The sequence below is a fragment of the Sminthopsis crassicaudata genome, chromosome 1 (assembly GCF_048593235.1).
Source record: "Sminthopsis crassicaudata isolate SCR6 chromosome 1, ASM4859323v1, whole genome shotgun sequence".
NCBI classification, from domain to species: Eukaryota; Metazoa; Chordata; class Mammalia; order Dasyuromorphia; family Dasyuridae; genus Sminthopsis; species Sminthopsis crassicaudata.
Window position 1 is genome coordinate 32784924 of NC_133617.1, and position 26216 is coordinate 32811139.

The 26216-nt window shown below is 40.4% G+C and overlaps 1 protein-coding gene across 1 annotated transcript in view; it reads left to right on the forward strand.

Moving 5' to 3' along the window:
• The first annotated feature begins 454 nt into the window (after positions 1-454).
• Positions 455-26216, forward strand: part of MLXIP (MLX interacting protein) — a 66707-nt gene continuing 40945 nt past the window's right edge. The window contains exon 1 of the mRNA XM_074298199.1: positions 455-1037. Within this exon, the coding sequence (XP_074154300.1) occupies positions 571-1037 (467 nt within the window). The 5' untranslated portion in view covers positions 455-570. The remainder of the gene's footprint in view (positions 1038-26216) is intronic.

Genomic DNA, 26216 nt, shown 5'->3' on the forward strand with positions numbered 1-26216 from the left:
CACAATAGGCGCTTAAGACCGCTAGGACCCGGCTTGTGGGGATCAGAGATCCCATGTCCCGGGGTCCCGCCGCGGAGAAGTTGCTTTGGGGCGGGGAGGAGGCGTAGGAGGGGCGGGCACGTCTTGTTTGCCCAGCCAGGGAAGGAGGCCCAGGAGGAGGGGAGGGAAGGAGGCCCAGGAGGAGGGGAGGGAAGGAGGTGGGGGGCGGGGCGCCCAAGTGTTGTGTAGGTTTAAAAAAAAAAAAAAAGAAGAAGAAAAGAAAAGAAAATTTTTGTCCTCCGTGGCTCTGGGTAAACCGCACACCCGGAGCGAAGGCCTTGCGCCTTTAAGAGCTCGGCCGAGGCCGCGGATTGGACGCGCCGCGCCGTGACGTAGAAGGAGGCGGGGCTTGGTCCGGCGGTCGGCTCCCCTGCCTCAGGCTCTTCTGGGGAGCGAGCGGGAGGCGGCTCCGGCGGCGGAGGTTCGAACCTGGCCCCGGCCCCCGCCCCAGCCCCGGCCCGGGCCCCGCGCTCCGCCCCAGCCCCGGCCCCGGCCCCGGCCCCGGGGGATGCCCCCGGCGGGCCCGCCCTCATGGCCGCCGACGTCTTCATGTGCTCGCCCCGCCGGCCCCACAGCGGGGCCCGCCCGGTGCTGCTCAAAGCCCCGGCCCCCGACGACGACGACGACGACTCGGACACGGACGAGCCCTCGGCCCTCAGCGCGGCCCCCGCGGGCTCCGGCCCCTCGGGCGGCCCGGCCCGGCCCCGGCCCCGGCCCGCCGCCGCCCCCGCCCCCGGCGGCCCGGACGAGGACGAGGACGACGAGGCGGAGGACGAGGAGCCCGGGGGGCGGCGGCGCAGCCGGCAGCAGATCATCCACAGCGGCCACTTCATGGTGTCGTCCCCGCACCGCGAGCACCCGCCCAAGAAGGGCTACGACTTCGACACGGTCAACAAGCAGACGTGCCAGACGTACAGCTTCGGCAAGACCAGCTCGTGCCACCTGTCCATCGACGCGTCGCTCACCAAGCTCTTCGAGTGCATGACCCTGGCCTACAGGTAGGCGCGCCCCATCCCCCCACCCCGCCCCTCTGCGCGCGGTCCTCGTTCCCGGCCGGGGCCCCGCCCCCCACGGCACCCCAGGACTCCGAACTGTGGTTCCGAGCGCCCCCCCCCACCCCCGCCCGTGCGGTCTGCTGGAGGATGGGGAAGATCCTCTGGTCCCCCTCTCCATCCTCCCCCGCCTCCTGCACTGCTGCTCTGTGGGGCTGCGTCCTATGGGTGACATCCCTTCCTCAACAGAGGCTGTTTCTCTTCCTATCCCGTCCTTCCAGTTGATGGCGCTCTCGCTTTGACCCCCTCGGAAGCCGGGTGCCCATTTGGCCGGCACGCCCCTTTACCCCATCCCCCAGCTGGAGAATGACCCCCCCTCCCCTGCACAGGGGGCCCCTCTCCCTAAAAGGGAGAATCCTAGAGATGAGGCTGCTCACTCCTCCGGACTGGGAGACCTGGGTCCCGCCCTCCCAGCTGGGATGATAACAATAGTAACCTTTCTGTAGCCTGTCAAAGGTAACAGTTTCCATGTGCGCTCTCACTACTAACCCGAGGGAAATGCTATTATAATCCCCACTACAGAGGAGAAAACTCTAAGACACTAAGTGGCTAGTAAAGAGCCAGGCTCCAACACTCTTACTTGACTGCTGGCTAGCTGCCTTGACCCTCCGGAGGTAACCCTCCCATGCAAATCAGATCCCTCCCCTCCACCCGGGAGAGCACTGGAGTTGTCTGACCTGTCTGACCCCCCCCCCCCCATTTTCTCTCCCATGTAGACCTACCCACCCCTCGGGGCTGGACACCCTGGGAGGTGATTCCCCCATCACACAGGATGTTCCTTCCTGCTTCTGTACACAGACAGAGTGTCCACACTCTCCCCACTTTAGTGAGCATTCTCCTCCCCACCTACGTACCCAGCTCTGCCTGCTGAGGGACTTGAAGGTGACCAATGGGAGGTACCTGCCCACCCTCCCCTTTCCATCCTCTCCCTTATGGAGAGCGCTTTCTCTTCCCACCTTCCTATTTGGAGTTGCATGCCGTTTCCCTGTGGAAGGTGGGGAGCACAGCAGAGACTTTACCTCCAGCTGGGAATCTGGGAGCTAGCCCCTCCATATGTACATTTAGGGAGCTCCTCTTCCTACCCATAAATCCTCTGGAAATGCTTCCTCCTATAAGGAGCTGGGGGAGAGAGGACTGAAGGGACTTATCCCCATAATAGGAAGCCAGGATCTAGGAGATACCCTCTAGAGGGGGCTACTGATTCTAATTGGAAACTTTTCCTTCTCCCCTCCCCCAACAGGGAAGCTCAGGAAATAATATCCTTCACTCCACACTATACTTGCCCCTTCTCCCTTCTCTGTCCCCTGGGACTTCTCCCCTCTTTCTGTGATACCAGGGAAGCCAGGATTCACCTCCTTCCCGCCATTGAGGGACCTGAGAAATGGCCCTTCCACACCCAGTCTGGGAGTTCCCACAACCCTCCACCTAGACTTAGAGGTCTGGGAGACAGCCCACCCTGGGGAGCTCCCCACCCCAGCTGCCTGCTCTGAGCTGCCCCTTCCCTTCCTGATGGGCTGTAGGAAGGTTCTCTCCCCTCCCCCTCAAGGTTCCCGACAGCCTGGCTTGTGTACTGGGTGGCAGTGTGCCAGGCTGACAAGCAGAAAAGGAGAACCAGGAGTTTGAGGGCCAGAAGGAACTTGGACAAGTCTGCCTCCAACCTCCCTACTTAGAAGTGAGAGACCTTTAGAGATAAACCGATTTCTGATCCTCCAGGCACAGAGAGGAAGTTGAGCCTCCTGTTGGGAGGTTGGGACTTGTTCCTGGCAAGTAAGGGGCAGAAAGCACCATTTCCTCCTACTGTGTGTTCGACATGTACACGAGGGTAGGGGTGAGAGGAATGAGTTCTGTAAACCTTGAGTGCTATAGATGTCAGTTATCATTAACATGCCTTATTATTCCAACAAAACATTTACAGTTAGAATGGATCTTTTAGGAGTTCCATCCCTTGGGCAGACCCCTTCTCATAATGTTTTTAAATGTGTAAAATAAAATACAAGCAATTATAAAGGAAACAAATTACATTGAAATTATTATCAAAATATTTTTAAAATGAGTTCATAGGCTTTACATTAAGAACCCTTGAACTAGTCCTTTTACCTCAATTTTACCTGGGAGTTCACTGATTAAGTGTAACCCTTCTGGGTCTAAATTTTTCCTTCTTCTCAATGAAGGGTTAGATTAGGCTAATTTATTAAGTATTGAGTGTAGCAGGTAGGTGTTGGAAATGCTGAGGCAAAAACCACATACTCCCTGCCCTGAAGGAACTTAGTCTTCTGTTGGATGAGGGGGAGGGAAGAAAGGAGTGGAAGGGCCCAGGTAATGTATACACAATAAATACAGATCCAAAGTTTTTTAGGGAGTTGAGAAACTCTAACAACTGGGGAGTCTCAGAAAAAGCATATTATAGAAGATAGCTTTAGAATTGATCCTTGAATCATCACTCAGAGGCTTGTGCTTGGGACATCTGGGGGGCGTTAGGGGGAGATTTGTACCAAGTCTGGGAAAAGGAGTTGGGGCCAGGCCAGCTTAGAGGGGTTCCTCTTTCTAACAGGCACAGTAGGAAGCCATTATCTTGAGGGCAGTGACATGGTCAGACCTGTGCTTTAGGAAGGTGACAGTTGTGTTGAAGATGAGTTGAAAAGAGGAGAGTCCAGCTTTTATAAAAATCATAATTCACATTTCTTTAGCACTTGGTTTCCTTCTTTTGAAATGGTCTTCTTGTGGTCACTCATGCCTTCTTTGCTAGTGCTCTTTGCCATTTCAGTGTATGCAACAAATAAATGAAGGCATTGAACTAGATGACTTCTTCCAGTTTTAAATTTTAATGCTTATTATGTTGCTTCTGGTTTTAAAAAACCAGCCTCCATGTTTTTGTCCAGAGGAAGAACTGAGGAGAGCAAAGGGTAAACTTGATTAAGGGCAAGTCTTCTGACTTGCAAATCCTTCTGAAGGATTTGTATCTTCATTGTAGATACTGGTGAGAGAGGGCCATTGACTTCCTACAGTTTGGGTCTTGCTTTCCTCCAATCTCTTTTTGTTTAAAAGAAACCCTAGGATGTTGAAGCTGGATCCATGGACTATGTAGAGATTACAGTGAAGGAAGGTCCTTGTCCAAGGAGACATATTGAACTGCTGACAATTAGGGATTAGGACTCTGGTCTTCTGATCCATTCTATACCTGGCAGAGGACCCATTGGTTTTAGACAGGAGGCCCCACCTCTTCCCTGTGTCAGTTACTGGGAACCATAGATGTGCTTCCGAGGAACTGTGGGGGACACGATAAGCCTGAGCCTTGGGTGCTGGGAGCCACCAGCTGCTGGAAGTGTAGTCTGGCCCTTCTTGGAGCAGTGGGAATCTTTGGGCTTGGAGACATGTTTCACCAGCTTTTGAACACTGGAATATGGAGCTTGCTGGTCCCGGGGGTTCCATGCCCAACACCATCCTCACAGCCTGATTTCAATGCTAGAAGAATCCCTGAGCTACATTCAGCCAGGTGCTGAGGCTGGGAAGGGATGGAAGGATGACAGCTCCTTTCCATTCTGTCATGGTGCATGACATAAGGATTTGGACCAAATAGCTCTTTTAACTTTCTTTGGAAGATTTGCTGGTGCTTAACCCTTCACAATTTGGGATTGGGATCACTGCTGAGCTGGGCTGCAGGCAGCATAAGAAAAACCAGTTCAGCCATCTTGCCTGGGAGTCTCTCTCCAGGAATAACATATACTATAAAGAAAAGAAATTGGAACTTCTTTCTCCGTCTCCTTGGTAAGCTGAGTTGCTGCTTTCTAAACAGTTAGCTCCAAGTTTAGTCTTAATGTAGTAAGTCAGACATAGTTCAAATAGTAAAAACTTGGCTGTGGTTGGCATTTTTCTTCCTTCTGGAAGAAATAATTAGGCTATATGTTCCTCTGAGTTCTGGTAATAACTCCATTTCCTTTAAAAAGAATTTCCTTGGTGACTTATTTGTCACATGTCTAACTCTTAGCACTGACTTCCATCCTCTAAGGCACAGCACTGGCAGTTCCTCCCCTGGTGTTCTGGATTTTCTTATTTGTATCTGCACAGATCTGGATGGGGGCTTTCTATTTAAAAAAATAAAATGGTGGCATTGCTGTGACCCTTTGAATTTGTACTGACATATTCCAGTAAGGGAAGACCAAAGGAATATAGCCCCTCTAGGTTGTACTGTTTCCTTTATCATTTGTGTGTGTGTGTGGGGGGGGGGGGGGAGGAAGCCTTAAGTCACATGTGGAAAAGTAACAGTTTAAGGAAACTTACTTCCATTATTAGGGATGTCTTACAATTGGGTATTAGTTATGCCCATTATTAGAGTGGACACTCTCTCTGAGCCTCTTTTTGATCTGTAAAATGGCAGCATTGAATCAGAGCCTTACCATTTCCTTCCAGCTTTACAACTTGAGCCTGTGATTTACTTTTTCTGGAAGTACAATGGGATTTCCCTGATAAAGTAAAAAAAAAAAAAGGGGGGGGGCTAAAAACTTAGTTTACCTCAGCTATGCTATCAGAAAAGGAGGAAAACAAAGTTATCCTCTTCTAGGGTGTCTGGTAATCTCAAACATGTTTTCTAAAACTGTATTCTTTCTTAAACTGCTCTTGGAATTCTGGGTTTAGTGGTGGCAGACAACCACAATACAAACGAGCAGACCTGTTGGCCATGGCCTGCTGCTCAAGAGTGCTATGGATTCATTCAGTGAAGAGAACTATGAGAGATTAGTTGAAATGGATAGTATCGGAAAACTGGCTTCTTTTAGGTCTAGGAGAATTGAATTCATTCAATAGAATATATTCTCAGAAATTTTTAAAAAAACCTAACTATTTTTGTACCAGTCTGTTGCAGATAATCGTGCAAGAAAGGGAATTTTGGAGAGTCACAAGTTTTAATTTTCTTATTTGAGTTTTAGTTTTTAACTTCTAGGGATCTATTAAAACACCAAATCCAGAGTATAGAAGAAAGGCAAATAGACAATTTGAGTTTACTTTTAGTAACTAGTCCTGCAGTATATGCTGTTTCCAAGCTTAATAATCATTCTAGCAGAATTATAAAGACATTGGCAAATAAGACATAGCAAATTTAAAAAGAAATTCAAATTTTTAAAAGCAAAAATATAGTCTGAAAACAGTCTTCCTTTAAATATAACTGGCAAGGTAAAGGAAAATTTGTTTTTGTGTATGAAGCATTCTTACAAGGATAACTAGCCAAGTATTGTTAAAAATCAGACTTGTTTTATGTAGTATCACAAATAGTATACATTTTTTCTAATTATTGCTTTTATTTATTCTTTTTTTTTATTAATAGTTTTTATTTACCAGATATATGCATGGGTAATTTTACAACACTGACAATTGCCCAAACCTTTTGTTCTAATTTTTCCCCTCCCCCCCCAGATGGCAGGTTGACCATTACATGTTCAATATGTTAAAATATAAATTAAATACAATATATATATACATGACCAAACAGTTGTTTTGCTGTCCAAAAAGAATCGGACTTTGAAATTGTATACAATTAGTCTGTGAAGGAAATCCAAAATGCAGGCAGACAAAATTAGAGGGATTGGGAATTCTATGTAGTGGTTCATAGTCATCTCCCAGAATTCTTTCGCTGAGTGTAGCTGGTTCAGTTCATTACTGCTCTATTGGAACTTTTGGTTCATCTCATTGTTGAAAATGGCTGTGTCCATCAGAATTGATCATCACATAGTATTGTTGTTGAAGTATACAACGATCTCCTGATCCTACTCATTTCAGCATCAGTTCATATTAGTCTTTCCAGGTCATTCTGAAATCATCCTATTGGTCATTTCTTACAGAACAATACTATTCCATAATATTCATAACAAATAGTATACATTTTAAAGAATAAAATAGATTTTTATTTCATTCTCCCAAGTACAGGGAATTCAAACATACATAGTCTTAGTACAGTTTTAAGCTTCATTAGCTTCAATGTAAATTGTATTTAAAAACCCATATAAATAAAATGATAAGAAAAATGAACCTTCAAGATGTAACAGAAAATCCCAAGGGATTGAGTAATTGTACCATATTTGCAAGTCTGACTTTTAGGGATTCAACCCTACACCAAAAGATATATACATGGAATTTATTTTGTAATTAATTTAAATTAACATTGTTTTGTATTTCCCTTAGTCATTTCTAGTTATGATCCTCTTTTGTATCAAAGACGAACAAAACAGTTAAGCAAAATGAAAGGGACCAATTGATCTGAGTGTGTCTGTGTCAACATGCTGTCCCTTTTACCAGAAGGAAGTTGATGAATTTCCTTCTCTCTTTTCCAAGACCAGGATTAGCCATTGCAATTTCTTTTTTGTTTTTAATTTATTCTATTTGAAAAAGATAAACAGAAAAGGAATACAAAACAAAAGAGAACTTTGTCGTGTTGGCCATTGCAATTTCTTGTTGTTTGACCTTACCATAGTGATTGGTATTGACTTTATCTGTACTAAAGTGAGCCCTATAGAAAAAGAGAAGTGTGACTAAAACTTCTCATTTGTTACATACACATCAGTTTTCTTGGCCACAGAGTACAGCATTTATATGAACTTGAACAGCCCTGCTTCTGCTCTTCTTATTTTAGTGGCGATCATAATTTAAACAGTTCCCTGAAGATTTGTTTCCAGAAAAGGACTTTGTCATTGGAGAAAGTGTGAGAAGTGTTTGGCACAAGGATTATTCACTACTAAACAGCTCAGGAAAGAATGTTTCATAAATGACATTTTCCTTCCCCTACCCCAAATTACTTGAGAAATAAATTTTTCCTGAAAAAAAACTGAGTATTGTTTTTGAAGTAAACATGGAGGCTGAGGATGACTTCTTTCTCCCTTGTCAGTTTTTGTAGTTTGTTACTGGATAATTTTATCTCCCCTGTTGGTTTCATCCCTGTTTTCCCTTTGCCTTTATTGCGTTTTACTGCTATAGATCCCCTCATTTCCTTGTACGAGGCTGGCAGTGGGATACCCTTCCTTCAGCTGGCAGGGAAGTTCTTGACTGCAGATGCTGACAGAGGAATTACCCAAAGACAGTTGCGGGGTTGTGGCATTTGGCAGAGAAGTGAGAGTACAGCGGCAGGTTCCTGACCTTAGCTCTCCCCTGGCAGAATTGGCTTCCTGAGAAGGAGAGCTCACATGCTAGTGAGGGAGAGACTTGGCTCCTACAAGAGAAGGAAGTGAGCTACTTCTTATTAGAAAAACAGTTCCGCTGGGATTCAAGTCTTGATGACTTCCAGTTGAAGATCTCCTTTTCTTCTTTCAAGATTTAGGACTCTTGTCCACCACTAGTGAGAATGAGTGCTGATTATAGGGCCAGCTGATTTTTCTCTATGTTCCTAGCCTAGGTTTTGTCTACCTTCCACTTCCTGTCCCATGACTTCATTGTTCTCATTCTCCACCCCCACCCCCTACTCCCCCAATTGGTACACCCTGTGCTTTTGGGGTTTGATTTCCTGTTAACTGCTGCTGTTTCCAGATGAGTTTCAGGTGTTTATTTGAGGAGGAACAAATTGTAGAATGTTGGCTTTCTGAAAAGTGACTTTTAGCATACTGTGCTTTGTCCATCTGTGAAAAGGCAGAATCTCTGCTCCCTCATTTGTACTGATTTCTTAACATTGATAGATGAGGTCTGAAGGAGTGTATGTGGGTGTAACTTAGCAGTCACCAAAAGGAAGTAGGAAGGAACAATATCTTATATTTCATTGTTCAGTGAAACCTTCCTTTTCCTTACCCCAGGGAATAGATGAATTCTCAGTTTTGGAGATCCCTTAAATAAACCAAGTTGGACTCAATTGTAAGAGATAAGGAGAAAAAAAAGGAGCCAGTGGCAAGTAGAGCAGATCTGGTTCTTGAGTCCAAAGTGGTCTGTAAATTAGTCAGTTTCTTTCTTTTCTTCCCACATTCCCCTACATCCCTTTCCCCAACTTACTTTCTTATTCCACTCTGAATGCTAAGTGAAGAAATGACCTTGTAATGGTTACATTGTTGAGTGAGAGAGGGAATTAAAGATCTCTTGAACCAGCAGAAAATCATTGAATCTGAATTCTTGTAGTCAGACAATGGGAAAGAAGTTTCTTAGTTTTGGGAAACATAGTTGTCAGGTTGTCACCCCACCATAATTGACAATCTGTATAAACCAGGACCTCTATATTAATATTAAATATAATATTCATTATCTACCTACAAATGGGGGCAACTAATACTTGTCTCACTAAAACTTTTCAACATGATATAGTGGTAAGAAGCTAATAAGTTATTAAGAGATAGGGTCTGATGCCAACTGTCTGCAAAATAGCAAACCACTTCAGCCAGCTTTTGTTTTAAAGTTCTGTTATTTTATATTTTGAATAAGACTAGTTTAAAAGATGCCAAATAGAATCATTATTGAAGGGAAGGGGTGGTCAACATTTATTGAATTTCAATAGTGAAAAATAGAAAAAAAGAATAGTAATTCTAGTGGAAAACATTAATCATGCTTGGTTCTTGCCTTCTTTCCATATTAAGAAATGCTGTTTTAATCTTCCCTTCTTATTTTTTTTTTCATGTAATAGTATTTTTTCCAATTGTACGTAAAGATAGTTTTCAAAATTTATTTTTGCAAGATTTTGAGTTTAAAATTTTTCTTCTTCCCTTCCCCCTCCTCAAGACGACAGGCAATCCAAAATAGGCTACACAAGTACAATCATGTTAGACATATTTCCATATTAGTCATGTTGTGAAAGAAGAATCGGAACAAAAAGAAAAACCATGAGAAAGAAAAAAGAAAAAACAAATTTTAAAAAGTGAAAATAGTATGATTTGATCTGCATTCTAATTCCATGCTTCTTTTTCTGGATATGGATGGCATTTTCTATCACAAGTCTTTTGGAGTTGTCTTGTATCACTTTATTGCTAAGCAGATATAAGTCTTTTCGTCATTGATCATTACCCAATGTCACAGTATACAATACTCTCCTGATTCTGTTTCCTTCACCCAGCCAGCATCAATTCATGTAAGTCTTTCCAGGTTTTTCTGAAATTAACTTGCTCATCATTTCTTATAGCACAGTAGTATTTATATGACACAACTTGGTTAGCCATTTCCCCAATTGATGAGTGAGCCCTCACAAAAAGAACTGCTATAAATATTTTTACATGCGTTGGTCTTGCCCTTTTTTATGATCTCTTTGGATACACACCTAGTAGCGATCTTATAGGATCAAAGGGTAGGCACAGTTTTGTAACCCTTTGGATAGTTTCAAATTGTTCTCTATCAGTTCACAGCTCCAACAGCAATACATTAATATCCCAGTTTTCCCATATCCCCTCGAACATTTGTTTTCTTTTCCTGTCCTACTAACCAATCTGATAGGTATGAGGTGGTACCCTGGAGTAGTTTTAATTTGCATTTTTCTAATTAGGGATTTAGAGCTTTTTGTTAATATGATTATAGATAGCTTTAATTTTTTCATCTGAAAACTGCCTGTTCATATTCTTTGTTCATTTATCAGTTGGAAAGTATTTTTTTTGAGCATTGTGGTCAAAAACATTTTGGTTACTTGATATGAAAAATTTTTTTTTAAATTTATTTAGAAATTTTTTTCCCACAGTATATATGCATGAGTAATTTTTAAAAATAATATTATCCCTTGTATTCATTTTTCCAAATTATCCCCCCCCTCCCTCCACTCTCTCCCCCCGATGACAGGCAATCCCATACATTTTACATATGTTACAATATAACCTAGATACAATATATGTGTGTAAATACCATTTTCTTGTTGCACATTAAGTATTAGATTCCCAAGGTATAAGTAACCTGGGTAGATAGACAGTAGTGCTAACAATTTACATTCACTTCCCAGTGTTCCTTCTCTGGGTGTAGTTGTTTCTGTCCATCATTGATCAACTGGAAGTGAGTTGGATCTTCTTTATGTTGAAGATAACTTGATATGAAAATTAAAGAAGGCTTAATTTCTTTCTATACTTAGAGACAAACCTTTTGTAAAAGTTTCTTACTTAACTACATATTTGAGAAAAGTGCAAATCAGTGTTAATCTATTAGATTTCCTTAAGCTATAGTTCTTTAGAATGCAGATCTAAGTAGCACATAAATTAATTATTAATAACAACAGTAAGAAGTTAGAGGTTGTACCAGATTTAACAGATGGTATAAAAGAAAGTTACATGTTCTAGAACAGAGCTCTTCCAAATTATTTAAAGCTGTAAACACATGATTGATGCATGACAACAAATAGAAGTGTCTACATTTTTAACAGAGTTTAGTGTTTTAATAAAATATGATTTATATAAATATTTAATCTGATATACATTGAGTATTGTGTAATCATTGTGCTATATTGTAATATGGCATAACTCCTAAACAAATCATATACGTCATCATAGCTTCCCAATTCCTTAGAGGCATTTAGATATGTGTTGGACTTAAGATTCAGGAAGACCTGAATTCCATTCTTGATTCAGACCGTTATTAATTGTGTGACCCTGAACAAGTCATTTAACTTTCCTCAGCCTCAGTTTCCTTGTCTGTAAAGGGGAGATAATAATAGTGCTTGCCTCACAGGGTGGTTGTGAGAATTAATTAAGATTTTTATTTTATGCGTGCACATGGGCACATGAACACACACATGCACACACACAAATAGCAGTAGTATCACAAACATTAAGGCATTATATACATGCTAGCTCTTATTATTGACGTAATAATTCATTAACCAACCCAGATTTTTATGGCTTTTGTCAATGTAGGGACAGTTTTCTTTGCCTCTGTGAAGATTTTAATCCTCTTTCACTAGAAGGGGAAAAGACAGAAGTCAGTTTGATGAGGAGTAAATTTGAGGCTCTAAGCCGATATGGGTCTGATTAACCTCTCTCCTTCCCCAAAATAACCCAAAGGCAGGTTCAATAGCAAACGAATTCGCTACTCAATGCTGTATCAAAACAAAGTCTTTATTGATAGTAAAGGGATTGACAGGCATTTGGCCTAAAGGAAGGCCAAACTGCCTGGCAAGGGGACGCCAGTTATCGGGCACAAGGCTGGTGTAGACCGAGTGCGAGGATTCCATTTTTTAGACCTTCCTTTTATACATAAGTAGGGTCATAAAAACAACATTTGCACAGAGATGTTATCCAAGTAGTTCCGGAGATATTAGACAGGAATTTCTCTTAATCATTTGTATCTCAAATTATCTCCTTTAACCCCTCCTCAGACAAGAATTTCCTGTTAATTATTTTTATCTTGAACTATCTCTTTTTTGACCTTATCAAGTTAACTTTTCAACAATAGAAAAAAGACTGCTCACACTGGACAGAATTCCCTGGGTGCCTGCCCCTCTCATGGATGTCCCTTTAGCATATGAGAGGCTAAGCCTCTGATCTGACAATCTCTCTATAGAGATACATAGATAGAGCACTCTGTATCAGTACTTACCTGTCTTAAATTTTTTACTGGCCTCTACTGAACTGCCTACAAATGTAGGCTTCATATCTAAATTCCTTGAGAAGGCTAATAGGAGTCACCCATTACTTCTCACTTAAGTGTTCTACAGTCTGACTTCTGAGATCATCGTTCAATAGAAATTGCTCCCTTTTCTCAGTCCTCATCCTTATTGAGTTCTGTGAAACCTGACACTATCAATCTGTTTTGAGTGTTATAGATCCTTGGAGGCAGCACAGAAAAGAGCAGTTGGAGAATTCTAAAAACTAGTCTAACTTAGGAACTAGGACTTCTTGGTCAAGTTGTGAAAGAAATAGGTAGTGCCCCTCTGTTAAATGGAGAATTGTCAAGAGACCTTTTCTTTCAATCCTACTCCCTTTTCCTCCACAAGGTAGGAAGATGTTTTGTAGAAACCCAGATTTGTGTACCCATTAAAAAAAATGTCATTGAGGTCCTAACCCTGCTTTATCATTGCTGCTATTTTTTGTTCAAGTGGTTGAACAGCAGAGGGGTTACAGAATAACAGACACCCCAGGCTGGTTACTCAAAGTGACTAAAAAAGGATGTTAGAGAGACAAATGTTATTTAATTCAGTAATTATATGTTGAGTTCCTTTTGTAAACCAAGATCAGCCTTCTTTCCCTCTCATTTCCCTTTACCTACCTTGAGAAAGAAAGAAAAATAAAACTTCTGTTACAAGCATTTGTAATCATATTAAATATAATTTTTCACTGGACATTTCTAAAAACAAATGTATTAATTTGCACTCTGAACCCTGTCAAGATGTGGGCATTGTTGCTTGCCATTGTATGATGAAAGTTCACACATTTTCTTTTTACAAATATGTTTTGCTTTAATCAGCCAAGATTCACCTTTTCATCCTCCAGTACTAGTCCTCCACCTCACTTATTGTGATCTCAAGAAAAATAAAATCCACTACACACATGTGCGGCAATCAGAACACATTTGCATATTGGAAATTTCCTAAAAATTATTTGTCTTATTCTGCATTTGGAGTCTTTTATCTCTATCAGAAGGAAAGGTGTGTGGCATGTTTCATCATGAATCCTCTGGAAATCTACTTGGTCATTACACCAATAAAATATAATTTTAATTATATTTAATTAGCATAATAGCATTCTTCACATTTATAGTATAACTTATTCATTCATCTCCGAAGTTTTGGACACCTCCTCCCCTGTTCCCATTTTTTGCTAATACCTCAAAAAGTACTATAAATATTTTTGTTAGATTAGATTACTCAATTTCTTAATCTATTCTTTCTAATCCCCCTTTTTTCCCTTTCTCTATTGTTTCTCTGTGTAGTGAAATAATATTTCTGTACCCAGCTCTTCCTTCTTTTTGACCAGTTCAGATGAGTTTCAAGTTGTCAACTGCTCCCTCACCCACTCCTCTTTTGTATAGATAGATGTCTACTTGTGTACCCTTATGTAATGTGGCACAATTTATCCTAACCCTTTTTCCCCTCACCCTCTAATGCATTCCTAGTCCCCTCTCTTTCCATTCTTAAAGCCAGCATGTAACAGAACCATTCCCAGACCTTGTCTAACAGGACTCCTGTGAACTCTGATAACAGGGATTGGAGGAGAATGGTATCTATCATTTCTCCATAGTTGAATGTAAGCAGTTTATCCTTAAGTCTTTTTTCACTGTTCATTCGTGCTTATATTTTTATATTTTTCTTTACACCTGTATTTATAGTTCAGATTCTTTTCATCAATTTTCAACAGAGTGCTTGTTGGTGTTGAGTTGTTTTTATCACATCTGACTCTTTGTGACCCCATTTGATGTTTTTGTTTTGTTTTGGCAAAGATACTGGAATGGTTTACCAATTTCATCGTCAGCTCATTTTGTAGATAATAAAATCAAGGCAAACAGGATGAATTGACTTGCTCAGGCTCACACACCTAGTATATGAGGCTAGATTTAAATTCAGTTCTTCCCGACTGTAGGCCCAGTATTCTATCACTTTACCTCAGGAATATTTAGATGTCCTCTATTTCATTAAAAATTCTTTTTTTTTTTTCCTTCATTATAAGATCATACTTAGTTTTGCTGAATAAGTTATTTTTGGTTGTAAGCCCAAATCCTTGACCTTCTGGAATAACATATTCTAAGCTTTCTATTTCTTTATTTCTTTTTTTTTTTTAAGTGTTTAACATTCACTCTTTTTTCTTCTTTTTTTCCTTTTTAAAATATTATTATAGCTTTTTATTTTCAAAACATATGCATGGGTAATTTTTCTACATGGACCCTTGCAAAACCTTCTGTTCCAATTTTTCCCCTCCTTCCCCCCACCCCCTCCCCTAGATGACAGGTAGTCCAATACATGTTAAATATGTTAAAGTATATGTTAAATACAACATATATATATATATATACACATACATATTTGTACAATTATCTTGCTGCGTAAGAAAAATTGGATCTAGAAAGAAGGTAAAAAAAAAACTTGAGAGTGCTGAATCTTGTATGATCTTGTGGCTTCTTGGTACTTGAAATCTTTTTCTCTCTCTGCTTACAGTATTTCTTCTTTGACCTGAAAGATTTGAATTTTGACGGTGATGCTCTTGGGAGTTTTCATTTGGAGGTTCTTTCAAGAGTTAACTGTGGATCCTGTTTCCACTTTGCCCACTGGTTCTAAGAAATGGAGGCAGTTTTCTTTTAAGATTCCTTGAAATGTGATGGTTAAGTTTATTTTTTTTCCATGGCATTCAGATAGTCCATTGAATCTTAAATTTCTCACTTTTTCTATATTAGGTGTTTTTTTTTGTTGTTGTTGTTTTGTTTTTTGTTTTTTGGGTTTTTTTGCTATGAACTATCTTAAATTTTCTCCTGATTTTTTGGCTTTTTAACTTTCTTTTAATATTTCTTATTGCCGCATGGAATCATAGGTTTCTAATTGGTTTATGTGAATTTTCAGGGAATTTATTGTTTGAAAAGGATTTGTGTTTCGAGTGTCAAACTGTTCCTGTAGTTTTTACTTCTTTTCCAACTTTTTTCTCTGACATTCTCATTCCATTTACAAAAACATTGTCCACTCTAAACTCTTGTTTGATATCAACTCTGAATTCTAGTTGCCCGAGTTGCATGTTCCTCTGAGGCATTGATTGTAGATATTTTGAGCTTATCTTGAGCTTTTCTGCTACCACAATAACTCGTTTTGGTGAAATTTTCCTCCCCTATTACTCTTGCAATCTTCCAGCCTATTTCTTGATTTCAGACTTGGTGATAAAGTTGGATTTTGTGGCACTTGAAAAGAAGACCTGGGTGAGATGGCTCCATTGCTGCTTTTTGGGGGGCATTAAAAGGTGTATTATTCCAGGATCTCAGTGATAGGATGAAGACCCGCCAACTCCTAAAAAGGTCAGATTCAGAGTAAAGTCTGATTACTTTTTCCCTAGTCTGAGTTCTACAAGTTCCTAACCTGAGATTGAGTCTGAGCAAGTGTAGACTGCTGCTGAATCTAGATTCTGTCAGTCATCATGGAAAGCTCTGCTGGCTCAAAGCAGCAGAATTGTAGACTGCTTTGGTCTGTGATTCGTGTCTTTGTGGTTCCTCTGCAGGCTGGATTACATGTAAGACTTTGCTTTGTATTTGAGGTCTGAGTCACACTGCTGCTGCAGCTGTACATGGTTGAGGGCTTCCCTGTCTGGAAGCCACTGTCATGTGTAGGTACCCTTCTCCTTCCATTCTGGATCTGGTAGTGAGTGACTCAGCTGCCACCTGTCCCCATCCCAGTGTTCTGTGTGAGTCTGGGGGCGGGGGGAGGGTATTACGAGAGGCCCTTTTGCCTTGTTGCATAGACTCTTCCTGGGTTCTGGATTGCTCTGGCCTGAGACTCCTTGTCCGAACAAATAATCCACGGTGACTTTTTCTGGATGTTCTTTCAGGATTCCTACAAAGCCTGGGTATTGGATTCGTTTGTTTTGGGCGTCCTCCTTGCGTGATGTTGTGATTGGGATGGGTAGAACCAGAGACTCATCTTTAGAAATCATGGTCTCCAGGAGTTCCTCCATGGTGCACTGGCAGATGGCTATTGATTGCTTGTGTGCTCAGCTGCCTGCTTTCTGCTGATAACTTTCTGTTTGCTCGTCTCTGTGTGGGAGTTGGCTGGCTTCTTGGCACAAGGGGGTGTATAGAGTGTTGACGTGATTGCCAGGGGTTGGATAAAGTGTGTGAGACAGGTGTAGTATGGAAAGAAATACTGTCGGAGAGCTCTAGATTCTGGACTTCCCTTAGCACAGGATTTCTTCTTGTTTCCTGCCAATGTCCAATTTCTAAATAGTCCGTCTGAACAGAGCCCAAGTGATAACTTTCACTTGGGGAGGACAGTCTGAGTCATTCCCCAGAACTATAGGGGAGCCAGAATGAGACCTTACAGAATATAGGTCATTGTCCCAAAGGGGACCGAGGAGTTGGGAAAATCCCACAGTTCAAGCTAACTTCTTTTTGGCAGGAGTCAGTGAATTGTGGCATTGAGGTTGGCTTAAGGAAACATGTCCTGTGAACTGGCGGTCCTGGATGGGCCTGAGTGCTTTCTCCTTGTGAGGAGGCAGTTCTGGTTCTCTCTGAGCCATATGGGTGTCGTGGAGCACTTGAGTCTTGTCTTTTTTAATGGCTCTCCCAAAGTCCTTGGTATGAGAGGGGAGAAATTGGGAGAGGAGGGTGGTTTTTCAGATAGTCCTTACTGTGCTGTTGTAATCTTCTTACAAAGGGTTCATTGTCTGGGGACTAAGTGCTGGTCAGGGTTGGTTTGGCTTGAATCACTCTGATGCTGTAAAACTGGATCTTTTAATCTAAGACACTGTTCCTGGAGGTGGGATGGGAAGAGAACTGCCAGTCCCAGGAAAGGGGGGAAAAACACCAACTTTCCATTTCCCTTCCCTCTCTCCGTCTTATCCAGCTCAGAGTATGCAGCTTTCCCACTAGCTGCGTGGCCAGCCCAGGTTCATTCTGGACCCCAGCCAGCACGCTGTTATCGTCCTCCCCACGTCAATGCCCGGCAGGCATTGGGTTTCTGCTAATCACGCCACTTGCTCATGGTCTCAGCCTCACTTGGCTCTTGTCTGTCCTGTACTTGAGACCACCTGTTCTGGCCTTGGCTCACTTTCTGCCATCGGCTCAGCTGAATTCTCCTTGCCGACCTTTTTGGCTTCGTCTCTGCTCCTCTCATATCCATAGTGCTTTATGCTAAGTTCACTTAGTAGGGAGAGAAATAGTCATTTCTCTGGCATGGCCACTAAGTAACATGAGACTACAAGCAGGGACTTGGAGACAGATGGTCTGTTTCTTTTTGATGCTGACATTATTTTACCTCAGTGTCTTCTTAGGTTTACATTTGTTACAGTCCCGTTAAATTAGTCGGATCCAGCTCTTGTCTTTTCAGCAGTGTAGACATAAAGGTGAGCATAACATCCATGTTGCAGATGTAGAGGAGTCTTATTAAGGGGGCCCTTTCTTAAATGCAGGAAATTAGTTTCTCTGTAGTTGAGGTTATAACTGCAAAGGTAATGTAGTAATCAACAGCCTAGAGGCTGAAAAAATGCTGAGCATGAAATGTTTTTGAAAAAGTGTAATTAGTCTCTAGCTCTAGACAGCTAAATTGAAGTGTTTATTCTAAAAGCTGGAGTTGGGAGGGCTTTGAAGAAAGCTCAAGGGTATTTTGTGTGGGTTATTTTGTTCATCAAATAGAAAGTGATCTCATAGAGTAGTAAACTTTGAGGAATACCAAAAGCCTTATTTTCTTAATATATGTTCTTTTTTACGCTTTGGTTTGTTGAGGGCTGATATTATCTGGTAATGATAAAATTAAGTCAGTTAATAGAAACATTTTAATAGAACTAATTTATCAAATTACCTGACCAGTTACATAGGAGCGACTTGAAGACACAGGATAGTTAAGGTTTGGGAAATAGGATTTGGGAAGAGTCTTGCACTATGGATGAAGAAGACTCAAGAGCTGATACCACAGGGGGAGTCTCAGAACAGCAAGGAAACAACTTAAGGTAGCTGGGGGAAGATGGAGGTAGCAGAGATAGACTTTGTCTGCTTCAGGTGGTTGTGCCAAGAGCCGGCCCTCTTCAGTACACTGGGCAATAAAAATAAGAGGCACTAGAAAAGACCTTTAGAAAGCCCTTGTGTACTTTTCAACTTTGTGATTCTGTGGCCAATTAAAAAAAGATGTTTGAATGCCATTTACCTTTTTGCTGACAGTAACCATTTATTTGCCACAGAACCTAAACAGAAGAATGCAGTAGGAATGGTCATGTGATATCATTGTCCCAAGTGGTATTTAGAGACCGTTCCTAGATTGCTTCTATCTTAGCAACAAATTAAGCTACTAAAGGTCCATATCTGAAGGAAGTTCAGAGACCATTGCTCAAATGCTGACAGCTCAAGTTTTCAAAGTTTAAAAACTGCATTTTGATTTTCTAAAGCCCCTCTTTTGAGCAAGTTAGACAAATGTAGCCTTCCTCTGGAACAAAAGAGATAGGGGTAGAGAGCAATAGTTGGGGCGCTTATTAAGGATCAAGAATATTACTAGCAAGAAAGGCAGGAATAAGACAAAAGGAGGTCTAGATGATGTTGAGTCTTTATGTCCCCTGTATCAGAAAGATTTCTTTTAGGAGGTGAAATTCCATAGAGACTTTGGAAGAAATAATGGAAGCTTGCTCCAAAAAGGGAGCTCCTCTTAGAAGGCTATTTTAAGGGCTTTTTTTTTTTCCCCTTTCTGTTTGGGCCTTACAGTTGAACCAGTCAGACTGTGTCCTTTAAAAAGATCAGGAATCTAGTAATATATAAGATGTTTTTATGTCTCCTTGACCAAAATTTAAAAAGAAGGGGGGTAAAAACACATCCATGTCAGGCAGTTTGAGGTAGTTTGAGATAGAGCTACCCTGCTGTGAGAGGTCCTTGTCCTGCCTTGGTGTGGGAGGGGGTCACATAGACAGGGTGATCCATGAGCCTTCCTTTGCAAAGCCTATGGATAAGTCAAAGAATTGTTTGTGCCGACATTATCTATGATGTCTGTAACGTTTGAAGAGGGGGAGGGAAGACAACCTGCCAGGTGGTGTCCTGAGACAGGAAGTGGTTCCTGTAAGTCCCTTGATGCCCCTCAGTTTTTCAGGAACTTGAAGAGTTATTAGACAGAACCAGCCCTGCATTGTCCCCTTCTCTAATGTTGTATCTGTGCAAGCCATATCAAGGTGGCTACTTAGTTTGATTCTTCCCTTGATTTCTGTGTCATATGAATCCCCAGTTTGGTTCTTGGATGTGAGCAGGGATCCTATTTCATTTTTGTTAGTGTTGAATTTGGATGGTGCTGCTCCCCTTTTTTTTTCCTTCTCTTTTTTCTCTTGAAAATCCCCTTTGCTTTTCTTCAAACTTAACAAGGAATGGGAAAATTTGTGTTGCAAGATCTCTATTCCTTCTGATTTAGTCCGATTTTTGAATTGACAAGTTCACTTCAGTCAGAATTGGAGATTTAAAATAGGGCAAGAAGAAGAGTAAATTGGTTATCCCTCTTAATTCCATTTCCTCTCCAAAAATCTCTCTTCTCATAACTGGCAGCTACCCCATAGGCAAAAGGAAAGTAGCAGGCAAAGCTGAAATTTTGATCAGTAAAATTGTTGGTCTTAATCCTTCTCCCTTCTAAACACATCAGTACCACGGGTCCATTTGTGGGGATAGAAAGGAGGTTCAGTAGGGAAGAGTGTTCTCCTGGAAATAGCCTTTCCTGATTGTGTTCCCAGAACATCTCATATGGAAGTGGATGGAAGTGAGGAACCTGAAGTGCTTTAGGCAAAAGGATTTCCCTCCTCCCTGTTTCCCCTGTTTGTCCTGTAGCTTATCAGTGATTGAGGAATTTTTTCCTTGCCTCTCTCCTGGCACCACTCCAGCACTGCCAGGTCTGCTCTCTCACATCCTCAGGCTTGACTCTGTCCCCCCAATGCCCACTTCTCCCTTTTCTGCTTCAGGGGGTATCAGAGGCAGCCAGCCTTGTTCTCCATTTCTTCCTTCACACTAAGGTTCCACTCTCTAGCCTGACTAAGTGGTGCTTGATAAGGGTAAGTGATGTGAAGTACGCCTGAGTGCCTGTGTGGGAAGGGAAATGTGCCCTGAGAGCCCATGTGCCTGTGTGCAGCCTTGCTGCAGGAGAGTGTCACCTGGGGCTGGAGGGGCTGGTCCTCCTGTGCTCATCACACCCCTGGAAATGCCCAGGCCTCTGCTTCTCTTGAGCAGTCATCCGGTATTCCCTCTGCGCATGTCCTTATGTGGATGGAAAGTGAAGAAGGAATTCTAAAAAGATGGCTTCCTTGTTTGCTGAATAGGATGTTAGGAGCCCTTTGGGCCCCAACCTGTTTGTTTCATTTATTGTCTTCAATTTGGACGAGGGGACTAGTTTGTCCACGTGAAATCCAGTAGTTCTTCCTTATGTCCTGTCCCTGTACAACTGATCTGTGAACCTCTGAAAAGATGCAAAGGAAGCCATTAACATCTCATTCTGTGTGCTTTGGGGAGGGGAGAGGAAAGGAAATAAACTAGGTGATGTTACAGTGTCCTTTTTGTAGTTGCAGGCATTTAACTGGGACAGTAGGAAAGCATATTTGAATTCCAAAAGCCAGCAAGCCAAATATCTTTCTAATTAGAAACGCTGCTATTATATTTGAAGGTCTTTACTGGTTCATACCATGTCTCCATCAGGAAATGGTGATCTGGTCTGAGATTCTGTTGATAAATAAAAGGAATTTGACATTTGGCTATGCATGGTGGATTGGATCCGATTTCTCCAGCACATTTTAGGGCTTTGACATCAGAGAAGGCAGGTCCTTCCCACCCCCAAGCCAGGAGAGACTAGCAGATCTCTGACTAATCCTGGTTTGTACAGTTACTTGTAGAGCCCCAGGCTCTTATGATCTCTAAATATAAAACCACTTGAGTTGGTTTTATATTTTTCACTTAACTTTTCTCACCGGGGCTCACACATTTTCATGTCTTTCCTCTCTCAGACATCAATAAAAATTCAGAACTCTTGCCCTTTATCTCTAGGTTGACTTTAATGAAAGTTTATACTCCTTTACAATGGTGGGGATTTGTTTTAGGTGAATGCCTAATTCAATGGATTAAAGAATAAAGACTTTTCTTGATTTTGTGCTGTTGAGAAAATAAATGTGTGATGACTTTTTGTCACTCACCTTTCCTTCTAAATTTTCTCTACCTTTGAGTTTGTTTTTTTTTAACTTTTGAGGTGTAGGTGGAGGGAGAAGGCCCTGAACTGCTAGTGAAAGAGCAAGACTGGATCCTCTGACTTTGGTTTTATAGAAGTGCAGTAACTAAAACTTTGCTTAGCTATATATGGAGCTGTGGACTCATGCAACTTTCTAGAAAGTGCCCTTGTTTCAGGATTAATAATATCATGCAAAAAAACCTGAGGCTGAAGCTGTGGGTATGATGAGCAAACAAAAATTACTTCTTATATTAAACTTGATTTCATGTCGATAGAATGGGTCTTTTTGTTGCTTTAACTTCTGAAAATCCCAACTCTTAGTAAGTGTGAAAACGAACATTTTGTAGTGAAGTCTGCCAGTCAGCTGTGCTTGCTCAAAATGAGCTTCTTCTCAGAGTGAAAAGAACTAAATAATTGAGGGAATTTACAGAAGCAAATGTATGATTCTGGAATAGGTAGAAGAGAAGTTAGGTTGATTTTTGTAGATTCATTGTGTGTGTATGTGGGGGGGGGTGCAGAGCTTCTCTGTAGAGATTGAGTTTGTAATTGTACCCTTCTAGCCTTCTTTCCTTTTTGGGGGTGGCAAAGGAGGGACATTAGTAGGTTGGGATACTAAAATACTGGGTTACTCCAATATCCCCCTTGAGGTGGTGAATGATTTTCTTTTATAAAGCACTCTTGCAGTCCCCAATTGATAAATAATCAAAAGACATTATGAACTGTACCCAAAGAGCTATAAAATCATGCATATCTTTGACTTAACAATACCATTATGAGGTATGAATCCCAAAAGAGAGTTTTTTAAAAAAGGAAAAGGACCTATATGTACAAAAATATTTCCAGTAGCTCTTTTCTCGTCGCAAAGAATTGGAAATTGAAGGGATGCCTATCAATTGGGGAATGGCTGAATAAATTGGTAGAATGTGATTATAATGGGATATTATTCTATGGAAAGGTTATGATGATGGAATATTATTGTTCTATGGGAAATGGTGAGCAGGATGCTTTCAGAAAAATCTGGAAAGTGTTTCATGAATTCAAGGAAAAGGAAATGTATTGTGTACAAAGAAACAGCTATGTTGTGGAATGATGGATCAGCTGTGATATTGCTAATATCAGCAATACAATGACAATTCTAAAGGAATTATGATGAAAAATGCTATCTATACCCAGAGAAAGAACTGGTTGTGTCTGAATACAGATTGAAGCAACTCTTTTTTTATACTTTATTTTTCATAAGGGTTTTTTGTTTTGTTTTTTGTTTTTTGTTTTTTTTTTAGGGAAGGATGATGTATGTTCTCTTTTATGGAAATGTTTTGCATGATTTCACATGTGTCTTCTTAAAAGGGGAGGAAGGGAGAGAACTTGTAACTCAAAGTTTGGTTTTTTTTTTTAAATAATATTTTATTTTTCCAAAGACATGCATACATAGTTTTTCAATATTCATCCCTCCAAAACCCTGGTTTCAAATTTTTCTCCCCCTCTCACATCATCCCCTCCCCAAGATAGCAAGAAATTTGTTATGGGTTAAACGTGATTCTTCTAAACATATTTTCATATTCACTATGCAGTATAAGAAAAATCTGATCAAAAGTTAAAAACACAAAAAAGAGAAAAAATCCAATAAGCAAACAGCAACAACAACAAAAGGTGAACATGCTAGGTTTTGCTTCACATTCAGTTCCCATAGTCCTTTCTCTGGATGCAGATGGCATTTTCTATCCCAAATCTATTAGAATTGCCTTGAATCATCTCATTGAAAAGAGCCAAGAGTTATCATCACATGATCTTATTGTTACTGTACACAGTGTTCTCTTGGTTCTGCTTACTTCACTTAGCATCAGTTCATTAAAATCTTTCCAGGTTTTTCTGAAATTAACCTGATCATCATTTCTTATAGAATAATACTATTCCATTACATTTATATATCATAACTGATGTGCATCCACACAATTTCCATGGAACTCAAAAGTTTTAAAAGCAAACGTGAAAACAATTGTTTTACATGTAACTAGGGAAAATAAAAATATAAAATAAATATATTTTTTTTCTTTTTTTTTTCTTAATTTTTTTTTTTTTTTTTTTGCTGAAGCAGTTGGGGTTAAGTGACTTTCCCAGGGTCACACAGCTAGGAAGTGTTAAGTGTCCGAGACCAGATTTGAACTCAGGAACTCCTGACTTCAGAGCTGGTGCTCTATCCACTGTACCACCTAACGGCCCCCAGTAAATATAGTTTAAAAAAGAAATACTCCTAAAATCTCTGCTGTTCAGTGTGCTTCCTTCTGGAAAGTAAGTAACCAGAAACCTCAATTTGGTGACCAGGATGGTAATGGGTGAATCATTATAGGTCAAACTGCCCATCACCCTCCTATTCCCTTAGGATCTATGTTGGAATGATCCTTCCTATGATTGGTATTTAAAGTATGAGGGACATAGCTTCTGTTTTTCAGGCAATACAAATTTCATACATGGGTTGGACATTTATTAGTGATATTTAGCTATTATCTGCTAATACATCTGCCCTGGGTAATTTGCATTTATAATCTCAGTACTTTTCCCTCTGGGAAAAGATTAGGTATCTGGTGAAAATAAGGAATCCTTGGGGCAGCTAGGGGGCGCAGTGACGGAGCACCAGCCTTGAATTCAGGAGGACTCGAGTTCAAATCTGGTCTCAGACACTTAACACTTTCTAGCTGTGTGACCCTGGGAAAGTCACTTAACTCCAGCCTCAGGGGGAAAAAAAAAAAAGAAAGAAAGAAAGAAAATAAGGAATCCTAAAGAAAAATCCTGCTTCTGCTTTAGACAATATTATGTAGTTATATTATGTATTATTATATATTATATTATGTGGTTTTATGAAAATGTCTGAATCTTAAATACTACCACATGAGAGCTCCTGTAGAAGGGTAAGAGACTGAGTCACTTCTTAATTCAATGTGCATGCATTCTTAGAGAGCTTATGTGTACAAATTGTTCTCAGAATTTGGGGTGGATATAGAGGAAGGACACTTTGTTTCAGCTCTCACAGACTTAAAATGTCTTTGTGGGGAGATCGACCAGCTAAGGAATGATCATGTGCTATTTTATTATATTTTCTGATTCAGTAAGCATTTATTGAATGTTCAATGTGCGTAGGATACTGTATTGAATGTTCAATGTGCGTAGGATACTGTACTAGACCTTGGGGTACTAAGACAAAATAAAACAGTTTCTGCTCTCCAGATATTTATTCTGTTATACTGGTGTGGGGGGGATGCTGAAAAGCCTTTTGACAAATTCCAACACTTATTAAAAACATTGGAAAGCATAGTAATAAATGAATGTTTCCTTAACATAATTCATGTGTACTTAAAATCAAGAGCAAACATAGGCAATGAAGAAAAATAGAGGGCTGTCCAATAAGGTCACAGTAAAGCAAGGATGCTCATTTTTATATATTTAACATACTTCTAGAAGTACTGAATATAGCAAGAAAACAAGAAAAAGAGAAGAAAGGATTTTATTGTTTTTGTTTTTTACAGATAATATAATTTACTTAGAAAAAACTAAGAGTCAACCAAACAGAAACAAAATAAGCAGAGTGGCAGAATATAAAATACATTCACAAAAACCATCAGCATTCCTTTATATCACCAATAAAACCAAACAAAAAGAGTTTAAAAGAGAATTCCATTCAAAATGACTTTAGAAGCTATAAAATATTTACCATGATACATCCAAGAACTATATAAGTTCAACTATAAAACACTTTGCAGAAATTAAGCCAGACCCAACTAATTGGAGAAATATTAATTGCTTTTATGTAAATTAATTTACTTAGTACTGTACTAATCAGTTACCAAAGAATTAGTTAGAATTTGAACTAAAAAGAATTAGATAAAATTAATGAAAACTAATTAGTTCAAATAAGAGCTAGAAAAAAAAAGTGAAATTCATGTGGAGGATCAAAAATTAATTTCAAAGATGATAATAAAGTGGTAAGAAAGGCACCTGCCAGTGTCAAACTTCAAATTGGTTCACAAGACAGTAATTATTAAAATGATTTGGTACTAGTTAAAAATTAGAGAAATTGATCAGTAGAACTGATTAGATACACAACATAAAAGAAGTGAATACAATAGCATAGTTTTCAGGAAAACCACAGACCCCATTTACTTGTAGGTGATTCCCATTTAACAAAAATTGTTGGGGAAAAGCAGAAAACAGATTGTCAGAAATATAGTATAGAACATTATCTCACACTGTATCACCTAGATAAACTCCAAATGGATATATATGACTTAGGGACATAAAAGGTAACATCATAAGCATATTAGAGTAGTATGGTAGACCTTTCAGATCTGGGAGTAGAGGAAGAGTTTATAACCAAGCAGTGAAGAGAATCACAGAAAATAAAATGGAAATTTTTC